The sequence below is a fragment of the Micropterus salmoides genome, unplaced genomic scaffold (genome assembly GCF_014851395.1).
Source record: "Micropterus salmoides isolate LMB-PRFRI ecotype aquatic unplaced genomic scaffold, ASM1485139v1 Ms_hic_scaffold_4, whole genome shotgun sequence".
Taxonomy (NCBI): Eukaryota; Metazoa; Chordata; class Actinopteri; order Centrarchiformes; family Centrarchidae; genus Micropterus; species Micropterus salmoides.
The window spans coordinates 25,162,914-25,177,733 of NW_024043372.1; the positions used below are offsets into that span (position 1 = coordinate 25,162,914).

At 41.4% G+C, this 14,820-nt stretch overlaps 1 protein-coding gene across 1 annotated transcript; it reads left to right on the forward strand.

Annotated features, from left to right (window-relative positions):
* Positions 1–3,670, forward strand: LOC119885404 (acidic mammalian chitinase-like). Its single transcript, XM_038695429.1, has 11 exons — positions 1–967; positions 1,116–1,145; positions 1,231–1,432; positions 1,568–1,624; positions 1,705–1,870; positions 2,103–2,227; positions 2,329–2,452; positions 2,537–2,719; positions 2,809–2,928; positions 3,034–3,172; positions 3,265–3,670. Exons 1-11 carry the CDS (start codon positions 943–945, stop codon positions 3,519–3,521), a joined length of 1,428 nt encoding a protein of 475 aa, XP_038551357.1. The 5' UTR covers positions 1–942; the 3' UTR covers positions 3,522–3,670.
* Positions 3,671–14,820: the final 11,150 nt, after the last annotated feature.

The following is a 14,820-nucleotide window of genomic DNA, read 5'->3' on the forward strand; positions in this document are numbered from 1 at the left end:
ATCACTCACATAAGCTCACAGCCGGGGCCTCGTGAAAACTTTTCTGTTTCAACTTATAAATAAACCTTTTAAAATGTGACTGTTTCAGTCTGAATGTTAAATTACAGATGCTTCTTGTAGATTAAAATTTGGGGTTTTAAATGTATCAGCCTTTTTAGAGCAAATGTTTAACCAATTTAACAACATACTAAAACTAACTTTCACAGATGGAGCATAAATGGCAGCTTTGAGTGTAAAACATTATCAGTCAGAGTCTGTTCATGAAGATTTAAAGAGATGGCACAGCCAGTTTAAGACTCATTTCACAATCCACATCGCATTACAATCAACAAGCCGCTGAGCCACAGTCAAGGACAGGAAAGGACAAAAGCCTCTTTCCATTGCAATATGACGTCCAGCGAAGTTCATTTCAGGGGATAGGCTAACAGTAGTAACTGCTGTAAAACCATGTCTACTGGTGATAAGGCATGAAGCAGAACTTAAGGACAACTGAGTAAACATCAGTATCAAATTGTGTAAATGGAAAATGGTGAAATGCAGATTTTGCTGTCCACGAACTATTTGTGTTTGACTGAAATCACTTCCATTAAAAGGATATTTCATTTATTTATAAATGTTGAAACATGAAACATAAATGTACTCATAATACTGAAAAACCTGGTGGAAATGTGAAGCAAAGCGTAAACCAAAAAAAACAGTAACCTTGAAAATATCTAATTTAATTGGATCATATCATTATCAAAAGACTCTTGATGGTAATCAGTACTTTCCATAAATCCAATGCGATAATGGTCTTGACCAAACAAATTATTGAGTTTGACTTTTAAATTTTGCAGAGTAGTTAAAATACATCAAACAAATTATACAGATTTTGCAGATATGGGGAGGAACCCAGGTGTATAAAAGAGTCTGCTGGTCCTCTGTTCGTTGTACAGAAGCAACATGGGCAAGCTACTCATCTGCGTTGGTAAGTTGAGCTCTTAGCTCATAGAAACTTTTGAAACTTTGTTTCTACACATTCAAATTTAATTTCATCTTGTGCATAATGCAGATCGATTCTCATTAACTACTTAACCTGCCTTCTCCCCACCCTCTCTAATTCTCCCTCTCTGCAGGACTGGCTCTCCTGCTGCATGTGCAGCTAGGTAATTATAACCTTTATCCATTCTCTGTTTAGTGTGGTATGTGTAGATGTATTTAAGTTAACATAATGTAAATGTATTGTTGCAGGATCATCCTACATCCTCTCCTGTTATTTCACTAACTGGGGACAGTACCGTCCTGGAGCAGGCAAGTATTTCCCCACCAACATTGACCCATGTCTCTGTGACCACCTCATCTATGCCTTTGCTGGAATGGACAACAACATGATCAAGACCTACGAGTGGGACGATGAGAAGCTCTACGGCGAATTCCAGGCCCTGAAGAACCAGTTAGTACACACAAATTCCCATAGCTATAGTGTGACTCCAGCACACATGAAAACACACAATAATACATTTAAGCATTCATGCACATGCATAGATTAAGTGTGAGAGGTAAAAGTGGATGTTGTTGCTGCTTGCAGGAACAGCAACCTGAAGACTCTGCTGGCCATCGGAGGATGGAACTTTGGTACTCAGAAGTAAGTAGTAATCAAATGAGGATCAACACTCTCACTACGAGGCACATGTAGAAGCACTCTGACTGTCTTCCTGTCTCCAGGTTCACAGCTATGGTTTCCACTGCTGCCAATCGCCAGACCTTCATCACTAGTGTGATCCAGTTCCTGCGTCAGTACGAGTTTGATGGTCTGGATATTGACTGGGAGTACCCTGGCTCTCGTGGCTCCCCACCTGAGGATAAGCAGCGCTACACCGTCCTGGTCCAGGTCGGTCACGTGCTATTCAATTTCTATATGTAGTTGTAGATGTAGATGTAGGTGGAAGTAGATAAGCTGCCTCACTTGCAAACCACACTGTATATAGGAGAGGATTCACTTTAACAAGGACTTTGGCCAAAAAATCGGTCCAGAAGACCCTGTATAACTGGTTATATGTTGAAAAAATAGTGATCAAATGCCATTAAAAGACAAGTTATAATCTTTCTCTGCCCGTCTGTAGGAGTTGATGAGCGCCTTTGAGGCTGAGGGCAAGAAGACCAACCGTCCCCGTCTGTTGCTGACTGCTGCTGTCTCTGCTGGAAAGGGAACCATCGACTCTGGATACCAGATTGCACAGATTGGAGCGTAAGTACATGAGCAGAAACATGCAAACTTTACATACCCTTACATTTGTTGTACAGAAGACAGCCATCACTAAAAACGAATCCTCATCATCTGTTTGTCAGTGTGCTGGACTACTTCCACGTCATGACCTATGACTTCCACGGTTCTTGGGAGCAAAATGTTGGAGAGAACAGCCCTCTGTATAAGGGCCCCGCTGACCAGGGATCCATGATCTACTTCAATGTGGTGAGTGAGGGCTCCTGCTGTAAATTAATAAAAATGTAATTATGAAACAGATACTCACACTGGCCTGTACGCTCTCATGTGTAGGACTATGCTATGAATTACTGGAAGAGCAACGGTGCCCCAGCTGAGAAGCTGCTGGTTGGTTTCCCCACCTACGGCCACACCTTCCGCCTGGCTTCCTCTAACACAGCTGTGGGAGCTCCTGCCAGTGGACCCGGACCTGCTGGAACTTTCACTCGTCAGGCTGGCTTCTGGGCGTACTATGAGGTTTGTGCTTCTTTTCCTGAATCTGTGCATGCATATACTATAAGACAGGGCAACATAGTGCATGCACTTAAATCTCTCCCTCCCATCAGATCTGCACTTTCCTGAAGCAAGGAGCCACTCAGGCTTGGGACGCCCCTCAGGATGTGCCATATGCCTACAACCAGGGAATCTGGGTTGGATATGACAATGTTAAGAGCTTCCAGATTAAGGTATGAAGTTTTATCTCATTATCTACATTCCAGCCACAAAAGTTCATGTTTGAAGGTTATTCATACATTATATTCATATTCATACATCTCTCATCCACTCAACAGATTCAGTGGTTGAAGCAGAGCGGTTTTGGTGGAGCCATGGTGTGGAGTTTGGATCTGGACGACTTCAGTGGCACTTTCTGTGGCCAGGGAAGATACCCCCTGATCAACACCATCAAGAGCGGACTGGGAACTGGAGCTTGTATGCATGAACCACATATCCTCACATATCCTCACATAATAAACATAATAAGGCTGTTTCCATTTTTTTAATTCCTCCGTGTCTCTCCTCAGCCTGCACTTCTCGTTCTGACCCCCTGCCTCCAGTCACACCAACCGCCCATGCTCAGCCCCAGCCTGGCGGTGGTGGCAGCAGCGGTGGCGGCAGCAGCACAGGATCTGGTTTCTGCGCAGGCAAGTCTAATGGTGTCTACCCTGACCCAACCAGCAAGAATAAATTCTATGAGTGCAACCAGGGAGCTACCTACGTCCAGCATTGTGCTACCGGCTTGGTGTTTGATAACAGCTGCAAGTGCTGCAACTGGGCTTAAACAATCCATGGTTGAACTTCATACTGGTTGTTTTTAATTTAGGAGCTGGGTCAACTATCATGTAACATAAGACCATCTATGCCCATTCAACAACAGCTCTGTAACACCTGTCACTGAACTAAACTGAATAAATATCACATTCAAAGCAACTTCAGATCTCTGCTGGTTTTATGTGCTTACATGTTTTCAGTCAGTAAAATCATAAACTACAAATCAGCGAAGGAAAATTAAGTTATCCCTTGCAGAATAACTTTGAGCATCATATTAAATAAGATGAATTATTGAGCAGCAAGGATTTAAGATTTTGGCTTTACTCATGTAATGACAACTGAGCTATGAACCATTATGTATTGTAAGGCAACACCAAATTGGAGAGTGGTCAGAGATAAAAGTAAGAAACTAAGTGGAGTGAGAGATACATTATAAAGGGACATGGAAATGTAATTCAACAAACATAAGATTTGTAGAGAAAAGAATACAATGTGCTGTCTTGAATATGGATTTCTTTATGTGCCAAATGACCACCAGATGGAGCTCTTGAACGAATGATAACAAGAGAAGCACTTAAAGCAGTACATTCAGAGTCTGCTGTGAGGAAAGACAATCTAAGCATTTCAGTCTTGAAGCCACAGACATTTAGTATCATAAAGCTGAAAGTAGCCATTAGGTATGTTAACGATGTCCTGAATCCAACAGAAAAAGAAGAAAGACAAAAACCTTAACACAAACCTCCCATTAAAACAGTGATTAAGTGACTCCTTAAATTCACTAATAACTGCAGAATTTTGAGGGGGTAGCTCCAAAGGAAACTAATGTGGCAGTCTGTCTGCTAAATCATAACCACATTATCATATTGTATGCGGGTGTTAAGCTTTGACTAACTGGTTGAAATGTCTACATCTGTGCAAAGACATTCAAAGCACATAAAAGCCATGAGCTGCATGTAGCATTCAGTTTAGCATTTTGTTTGACAGTGTCCCTTCTGAATCACTGACACAATCAGAATCATCACCTTACAGTATAACTGGAGTTATATGTAACATATCAGCATATACCAGTAGGCTATACTGATAGGTGCCATGAACTGGTAGTTACATTTACATTTGCTCTCAGCAGCTTATACACAGCGACAACATGGATCCAGATGAGGAGGAACACAATCATGCACCAGCCCAGAACCTAGCCCCAGACTCGGTACTGGACATTTCCATAGGCGAGGGACACAAAGGTTATGAGAGACCAGACCAGGATCACCTAGAAAACAAAGTTATCATACTAATACAGGCATACATTGCCTTTATTAACCAGAAATTGTCATGTCAAATATGTATGCTAATTTTGGTTTTGTTGAATTTAAAGTGTGTGTCAAATATGGTATTTGTATAGCACAATATAAAGGAAAGAACAAAAGAGAGGTAGTACTCACCACAATGATGCAGGGGCCGAAGAAGAACCAATATGCTCTCCACCACAGTCAGAAGAAGAAGCTTTTGTTTCCAATCATCATCTCAATGTCTTCTTTCCTGTAATGCATGAGAAGAACATGTACAAGTGCACAACTCAGGTCAACGTGAAGCTGTACTAAAGCCTAAATAAGTGAAACAACAAGGTATCTGCCATGCTATTTTTGTAGCCATAAAAAATCAAATGTAAAACAACAGGGAGGAAATCAATCAATGGTTATCTAAAATATTAACATGGTGATCCAATATCCTTTTCGCCCAAAAAGAGAGACAGCGTATTTTGAAGTGGACTATTATTTGCTGACGCTGATGTCATATAGACAAAACAGTTTAGAGACAACTTGCTCTATTCCACAAATTTTGGAGATCTGTAAGATCAAGATAATGCTACTCAACCATGAGAAGTCTTCTTGTATAAAAGGACAGCATTCAAGCAATTTCCTAGCAGCTTATGTCTAGCTACAGAAAATGAAAGCAACAACTATGGATAACTCATCTAAGGACACAGTGGTTCTACTGGATTGCTGTTTGCCACAGTGCCATTTTAATACTACCACTGAAAGCTACAGAAAATCTAAATAAATTACTTACAATATGAGTCTCTCTACAGTCTACGCTATACAGTCTCTCACAAAAGTGAGCTCACATTTTTGTAAATATTTGATTATATATTTGATACAACACTAAAGAGATGACACTTGAGATGACACAATGTAAAGTAATGAGTGTACAGCTTGTATAACTACATCACACAGCCATTAATGTCTAAACCACTGGCAACAAAAGTGAGTACACCCCTAAGTGAAAATGTCCAAATTGGGCCTAAGTGTCCAAATTTTGTGTGGCCACCATTAATTTCCAGTACTGCCTTAACCCTCTTGGGCATGGAGTTCACCAGAGCTTCACAGGTTGCCACTGGAGTCCTCTTCCGCTCCTCCATGACGACATCATAGAGCTGGTGGATGTTAGAGACCTTGCACTCCTCCACCTTCCGTTTGAGGATGCCCCACAGATGCACATTACGGTTTAGGTCTGGAGACATGCTTCGACAGTCTATCACTTTTACCCTCAGCTTCTTTAACAAGGCAGTGGTCATCTTGGAGGTGTGATGCACATCTTTAGCTTTGATCATGCTTTCTTACTCAGTGAAGTGAAGAAAAATAAATAAACTTAATTTTCAATAATGCTTCAACTGAAATGGTGTTTATCATGGTTAATGAAGGTTACAATGACTGTGTCCAGGAACATGTTGCTATAGGAAGCAAGAGTCAAAACTCCACCCAAAGCTACGGATAGGGAAAAAGTCTGAGTTGCTGCTCCTGACAGACCTAAAACACACCAATATGTTTTAAATGAGTAATATAGGACACATTTTGCAAACTTATGCTGCGTTCCATTTACCTCGAAGTTGGAGCTCGGAGATGGGAATGACGTCAAGCCCGAGTTGATGGCGTTCCAGTTAACAGAAAACATTGCTCAACCAGCCATCGTTGACAACTAGCCAGTTTAGCTATTGTTACGCTGGTTGTGCCACATTGTGCGATATTTATTTATACTAAACACTGTAGCAACATGTCCATAGACAGCAGCTGGACAGCACTTTGTGTACAAAAATTTCTATGAGACACAAGTACACAGAAGTGTTAATAAACAGTATAAAGTACAGCTTTCACTAACTGCTGATACTCAGACCAGCCATCTTGGATCACAAACTTGGGGTAGTGCTTAAGGGGGGTGCTTAAGGGGGTGTTCCCTTTGACATTTCCGACTTTAAACTCTGAAATTCCGACTTCCCATGGTCCATGGTTTGTGGGTATCCACCAGTGAAATTAGCTGCTGTTTGGTTGGAATGTAAAACTAAAAAAACTTCTGTTAACTATGCTTTGAGCATAGTTAAACTACACACCTCCACTTAAATCAATAGAAGATGACCTTTTGCGATGGACTTCATTGCCCATATCACTCATGGGAAGAGTCTCCACCATAAAAATGATGGTCCTATCTAAAATCAATTACCTATTTTCAATGTTACCTACCCAACCCTCTGCTGTCTGGTTTAAGTCACTGGACTGAAACAACACAAAACTTTTATGGAAAAATAAATATCCATGAATCAGTTTAAAAACTTAGCAAAAAGCAAAAGATTGTGGTGGTTTAGAACTGCCAAACTGTCATTGCTTCCTGTCCAATAGACTACAATATATCTCAAGATGGATCAATCAAAGCCCCCTAGACCACGGACATATAACAAACATTCTGTAAGGAAATTAAAATTTCCAATATGCCATTCATCAGTTCCCCACTGTGGTATGATAAAGGGATGAGACATCTAGAGCATGTAATGCAGGGCAGTAACTTTATTCCATTAGCAATAACAGATTTCTTGAAGATTTATGAACAGTTTAAATCCATAATTCAGGCAAAATCTAAGGATAACGTAATGGACTTAGATCTACCACCAATGATAACAGACTTTCTTAAACTCTCACCCCCAAAACTATTATCAAAGATAGACTGGGTGGCCTTGCTTCCTGGGTATGGGTGGGGCTGTGAGGCAGGGCCCTAGGAGGGGGGGGCTGCCCGTCTGGGGGGGTGGGGTGTTGTGGGTGGACTTCGGGTCGGATCTCTCGGTCCTCAAGCACCACCAGGGCCCCAGAGCCAGCGACAACCCTGCCCAGCCTTAGGGCTTGGGCCCCCTGGACCCGTCACTGGCTCTGGGGCGCTGGTGGTGCTTGAGGGGTTCTTGCTATAAGCCCAGGGCTGGAAGGACCTGACATCCTCTTTCCTAGGGGGGTGGGGGATGGGGCTGAATGCTGGAGCCAGTCAGGAACCTGGCCTCAGAGGGTGGAGAACCTTTCTAGCCTCCCTATGACCTCTTTCACCTTCCCCTTTCGGTCATGTCTCCCTACATACACCCTTAGGACTCTGGGGGGCGGGCAGGCTGCAGGACGCTTGGTGGTTGGGAGGGGAACTTTGGGAGTGGGGTATCCGCGTCACAACTACCCTCAAACTTTAACTGCACCTTAGTTACCACGTACCTTATGTCTACTTATGTTTTAATAAACTTATGAGAATTAATACAAAATTATGATTTTTAATATTCAGAGAATATTAATTCATAAAGCTTCGTTTCGCGGGGCACCACCCGAGATTCCGTTCGCACAGGGTCTTGGGATTCCCTGGGTATGGTTAATAATTATGTAATTATTATCTAGTGATCAGTTAGTTAACAATCGCTCAATTATCTTAAATCAATCAGTCAGTCTCATATCGAAGGGGTAAATTCTCATGACAGGGACTCGGAGGAAGGTAGTACACACACACGATTCCTTTGATTAAGGTGAAATTTATTAACTAACTAAGGTGACATAAAAATGCGGTTAAATATACATCAAAGAACTAAACAATGGCTAAACAATGAGAATGTGGGGTTCAATTGTGGGGACAATTTGACTCACACGGGCAGCTAATGAATGCAAGCTACGAGTTTAAGAGTTAAAGATAATCTATTAACAACCTTTTGGACATCACTGACCACAGAATGCAGGGTTTTGGTCTTACTGCTTGTTGTTTCTCCCAGCTGGGTTGCTGGTAGACGGCCTCACGCTAGCTGAGTTCTGTGCGTTCTCGGTTAGGACAGCTTAAAGCCGTCGCCTTCTCTGCTAGGGAATTGCTCTGGAGGTCCGTTTTTTTGTCGGCTTATTGAAGAAACTCGCAGTGGTGCCTTTTCAAATCCTGGCTCGGGTCAGAGGTTTGGTCGTCCTTTGTTACTGCTGGCGGGCCCACGTGGAGGCCCGGGCGTCGGGGGATCAGTGTAAGTTAGCTCGACGAATAAACTTGGTCAACTTGGTCGTTCTTGAATTAAAATTGTGTAACTTAACGGTCTGATAACTTTTAACAAACAAAACAAAATAAAATAAAAAAAACAAGTAAAGTTGCTGTAAACGAGGAAAAATTGAGGTCCCACAATCAAACCTTAATTGTCAAACGGTTATACTGATCTTAGTTTAAACATTTGATAAAAAGGAAAACAACTGTTAGTTAAACCTTGAGGTTAACATTTCCTAGGAATCACATCAGACGACTTAATTAGCTTTCTGGATATATTGGCTGTTACACGTTCTTAGAGAATATAAGCAAGATACACGAATGGCATGCAATACTTATTTTGTCCACTTGGGGGAGCTCTGGTTACATGAAGATAGCTTTGATTAATCCTAAAACAATCTTCTTGCTCAGGAGCTGGGGAATTTAGTCATTTAACCTTAAATTCGAGCTGGAAAATTCCTCGAGCAGTATAGGATGACATTTCTTTATCCTATCCTTTCTAAAGGAAGTGTCATAAAATGCTGGGAACAAAGCATTGGTTACAACATAAAATGAATAAAGTTCAGGGATCCTTGCTGAAAATTAAACACTGCAAAATTAACTTATTTAGATTCTTTTCAACAACAAATAACACCAACATGGTAACATAACTACTCAAATGGAGTGGAGAGACTCCACTTAAGATTATTTAAAGATTATTTAATTAAACAAGGTAATGCTTTGAGTTTTGAGGAGACAGTACTCTTTGTTTACACAAAGAGTTCAGGGCAGTCTTTCGGGTGTCCTGGAGTTTCTCACAAATTCACATCTGACTTTGAAAGGAGAATATCCTTTGATGTGCGACTCTTAAACAAAGAGGAAGGTCAGTTGTCATAGTTACGTGTGTGGGGGGCAGTTTAGGGTTTCCTGCCCTCTTTCCAAAAGAGTTCGCTGTTTGTAATCTCTGGTTAGGCACAGAGCGTTATCTGGCTGCGGCACCAGAAGTGGCAAGTTTTACGATCAAACTGCCCAGAAACAGCAATTAGGGAAAGTAAACCTTTCACCTCCTCCTTGGAGTCGCTTCAGCTGTCTGTTGAAGGCTGATATCTCAAACCCCCTCCTTTTCTTTCTCCCAGGGAGAGAGAAAGAATTTGGATTAGTCCAAATTTATTTAATATAAAATGCACAAATCCACACTGTTTGTTCACGACGTTATCTTCACTTCAGAAACAATGACATGCATCCAACACAATACAATACATTTACAGAGGCAGGCAGGGGGTTGAAGGTGTGTGTGTGGGGGGTCTCATAGGCCTCGTGTCTTGCCCCTGGAGCCCCAGGGCGTCAGGAGTGCCTTGGGGTTAGTGTCCACTTTGCCTGGCCTGGGTGGGTTGCAGATGGCGTGGTTCCCCTGGTGTGGGGGCGCGCTCTGCACCCGGGGGTCTGGGGTCTCGGGCCTCCCGGGACTTTTGCTCATGTCTGGGGCGGGTGGTGTGTCCCTGGGCTTAGGGATCCATTGTCTTCTCCCCTCTTCCCCCTGCCTGTTTATTGCCAAGCTCCCCTCCCCGTTCTCTTGCAGGTTTTGTTGCTTTCTGCAATTGGTGTTTTCCTCTGCTATTTCCTGTTGTCTCCACCCCCCACCCCCCTCCCCATTCTCTTGCAGGTGTTGTCCTTTCTCTGTGGTGTCTGTTTGTGCGGTGTTTGTGACCACCATCCCCATTTCTGCCCCCCTGTCCTACCGGTAAAAAATCAATACATATTTAAATAAATACTAAAACACAAAAAGGAGTACTCTCTTGCTAAAGTAAAATCTGTCTGGCACAACATAGTAGCAGCTCCTGATACTCTATACCAGGCTGCTGGGCAGGACAGGTTAAAAAAAGAAAAAAAAAGTGTCTACCCTTTCATGCATAATGCATACACTTCACAGTAAACAAAGAAAGATGAGACAGGTCTCCTAATTATGGCCTTTTATTTAATAAGCACACTTAATAAAAAATGCAATTAAATGTGTATTATTGAAAAATAAATAAATAAATAAATCACAAATGAACACATAAATGAACAAACCAGTGAAGTTCTTTTGGTATGTGGTTACACATATAATTGATTCTTCCCTCTAACTACTACTGCACTAGTACGGACAGCTGAGCAGACCTGAGTTTGTTCAGTGAAGTCAGACAGCTGCATAATAATTGAAAGCAGCTATAATAACAGGGTGATGGTGTGACCACAAACATGACAGATGATATAACCAGTGACACATTGGGATGAAAAACTCCGACACCCTCAGGCTTAATCGAATAATATTTTGCTGTTCACACAAACTGACACGTTCTTTCTGTCACATTAGTATATATAGATGTCTCTCTCTCTCTCTCTCTCACACACATACAAACACACACACACACACACACACACACACACACACACATCCCAACATCAATGGTTAATCTGGTTTTACAGATTATATGTCAAGTATGTCAACAATGACATGATAACACTTATTTCCTTTGTGGTCTTTGGTGTCAAGAGAGTAAAGATACTGCAGCCCAGGTGAAAATACATCTAACAAACCAATAAAATTTTAATTGTAAACCTAATTATCAATAAAAGTGACCAGTCTGCCTGGATCATAATGACGTTTTGACTCTCCTTTTAGTGACACAAGTGTCCTAATTTAGTGTAGATGTGAGTCAGGGGTGGGCTTGCAGAGACAATATGGGGATTGGACCCAAATGCAGACAGAACAAGCAGATAAGGTAGAGTTGAATGATTTTATTGTCCATAAAATCAGTAGGTATACAGGCTGGCAAGCAACAAACAGGCAGCAGGCAGGCAGGCTGATACATTTATAATAATAATTACAATAATAATAATAATCCTTATTTGTAGAGCACTTTTCAAAAACAAGTTACAAAGTGCTTTAACAAGTGTAAAGAATAATACAAAAAAAAAAACAAGATAAGAGCATGAAAAATTAATATAAAATTAGTAAAATACAATAAAATAAAAGAAGGGACTTAAAAGAGTTCACTGACTCAGCCGACCTGATTTCCTCGGGCAGGCTGTTCCAGAGCCTCGGGGCCCTGACTGCAAACGCTCTGTCCCCTTTAGTTTTCAGTCGAGACTCTGGAACAGACAACAGACCTCTGCCCGAGGATCTCAAGGTACGTGCTGGTGTGTATTGGACTAAAAGTTCAGAAATATAACAAGGCGAGAGGACATGAAGAGCTTTAAAAGTGATCAATAGAATTTTAAAGTCAATTCTAAAACATACTGGGAGCCAGTGTAATGAAGCTAAAATAGGAGTAATGTGGTCATATTTCTTTGTTCTGGTTAAAAGCCTGGCAGCTGAGTTCTGGACAGTCTGGAGTCGATCAATAGATTTTTGGGTTAAACAGGTGAAAAGGCTGTTGCAATAATCCAGGCGTGATGAGATGAAGGCATGTAAAATGGTCTCGGTGTCCTTAAAAGTTAACATAGATCGAATTTTTGCTATATTTCTAAGTTGATAAAAACATGATTGAACAAGCTTTGTGGTGTGCTGCTCGAAATTTAAATTACTATCAAACCAAACACCAAGGTTCTTTGCCACAGGCTTAATGTGATTTACTAGGGAACCAGCAGATGGCAGTATTTGATTTGCCATCTGCTGAGACCCGATGACCAGGATTTCTGTTTTGTCTGAGTTCATCTGGAGGAAATTATTTGACATCCATTTTTTAACTTCACAAAGGCAGTTGTTAAGTGAACTCAGCATTCCAGGGTCTGTGGATCTGACAGGCAAGTATATTTGTGTGTCATCAGCATAAATATGAAAAGAAATGCCATGTTTATGGATAATATGTCCAAGGGGAAGGAGATACAAGGAAAACAAAATGGGTCCTAAGACCGACCCCTGAGGCACACCATATTTAACTGGACAGAATGAGGAGACATAGTTGTTTACAGACACACAAAACTTCCTATTTGACAGGTAGGATGAAAACCATTCTAGGGCAGTACCAGAGATCCCTACCCAGTGCCTCAGTCTGTCTAACATGATGTTGTGATCAATGGTGTCAAAAGCAGTGCTAAGGTCCAGGAGTACCAGGACTGAGCACATACCTTCATCAGCAGACATTAAAAGGTCATTGGTGACTTTAAGCAAGGCAGTCTCAGTGCTGTGGTACTTCCTAAAACCAGACCGAAACTTTTCAAATAATTTGTTATTTTCCAGTACAGTGAGCAGCTGTTTGGACACAATTCTTTCTAGAATCTTTGCAATAAAAGGCAGTTTTGAAATTGGTCTAAAATTATGTGGGAGGGAGGGATCTAAACCAGGTTTCTTTAAAAGTGGGTTCACGCAAGCCGTTTTAAAATAATCAGGGACACAACCAGAAGATAGGGAGCTGTTGAAAACAGAGATCAAATGGGGCCCAACAGAATCTATTACTTTCAGTAAAAATTTTGTAGGTATTACATCAAGTGGGCTGGAGGACACTCTCATTTGTGATACTGTTTTTAAAAGCTCAGACAAGTCGATGGGATAAAACTGGTTAAAACTCTCTTGTTGCTGGTGAGGAACCTCTGAGTAAGAGGCAGTGGGGGTAATAGAGGCTCTGATTGACACCACCTTATTGGTAAAATAAGATAAAAACAATTCACAGTCATCATTACTTCCAGCTGAGGCACAAGGAGGGGTTGGGTTTACCAGCTGATCCACAGTCTTAAACAGAAACCTGGGATTGTGTTTATGTGTAGTAATGAGTTCAGAAAAATAGTGTGTTCTCGCATCCTTAACCATGTTATTGTAGTTAATTAATAAATCCTTCAGACTGAGGTAATGGACTTGGAGACTGGATTTTTTCCATCTGGGCTCTGCTTTCCTGCAATCCCTTTTGAGGCTGCGAATGCTGTCATTTATCCAGGGTTGTTTACTAGCTTTAGACGTAGGCCTAACCTTTAGAGGAGCAGTAATATTTAGTGACGACAAGCAGATGTGATTGAAGTGATCGACCAGATTGTTGGTGTTGGAATCAGACAGGTGTTGGCTTTGGCTCTGAAAGAATGTGCAAAACTTTGAAACACTTTGTTCATTAAAGATGCGAGAACACACAGAGCTTGGTGAGGCAGCATGAGTAACAGGCGAATCACAGCTAAAAACAATACATCTGTGGTCAGATATGGTCATGTCCACCAATTCCACAGAGGAAATGCTGACACCCAGGGTAAAAACCAAGTCCAGTGTATGACCACGGTTATGTGTTTGCCCTTTGACATGTTGTTTGAAGTTAAAAGAAGTGGCCATATTTAAAAAGTTAGTTGCATTAACATTGTTGGGGTCATCAACATGAATATTAAAATTGCCACAAAGAACAATTCTGTCATAATTTAAAACCAGAGTAGATAAAAATTCAGGAAGTTCTGATAAAAATCCTCCAGGCGGTTTTGGGGGGCGATAAATTATAACAAATATGATAGGTTGCAGCCCTCCAACTTTAAGAGTGAGAACTTCAAAGGAGTTAAATTCATCACAGCGTACTTGATGACATTTAAAATTTTTCCTATACACGCTCACTAGCCCACCACCACGACCACTGACCCTCGGTTGACTAAAACAATCATATTGAGGCGGACACAGTTCAGCTAGCTGGCTATAGTCATTCATCTGCAACCAGGATTCAGTTAAAAACATAAAATCTAGATTTGCAGACAAGATAAAATCATTTAAGATAAAAGTCTTACTTGAAAGTGATCTCACATTGAAGAGAGCCATTTTAAGTTAGTTTGTTCTGGGTGCTGGAGTTGGTGCAGTTGTCCTAATCCTTAAGAGATTACTATTATTTCTGTGTGGGATGTGCACATTTCGGTTTACTGGTCTATGCGTGATGATGACAGGAATAGAAGTCTTTGGCACAGCGCTGGGAGCAGACGGCTTTACATGCCAGCAGGTGGAGACAGTTGTTTGTGGCAGTGAGCCAGAGATCTGTTCAGTGAGCGGTGGTGCGTCCAGGTGTGCTGCATGAATGATTAGTCATTCATGT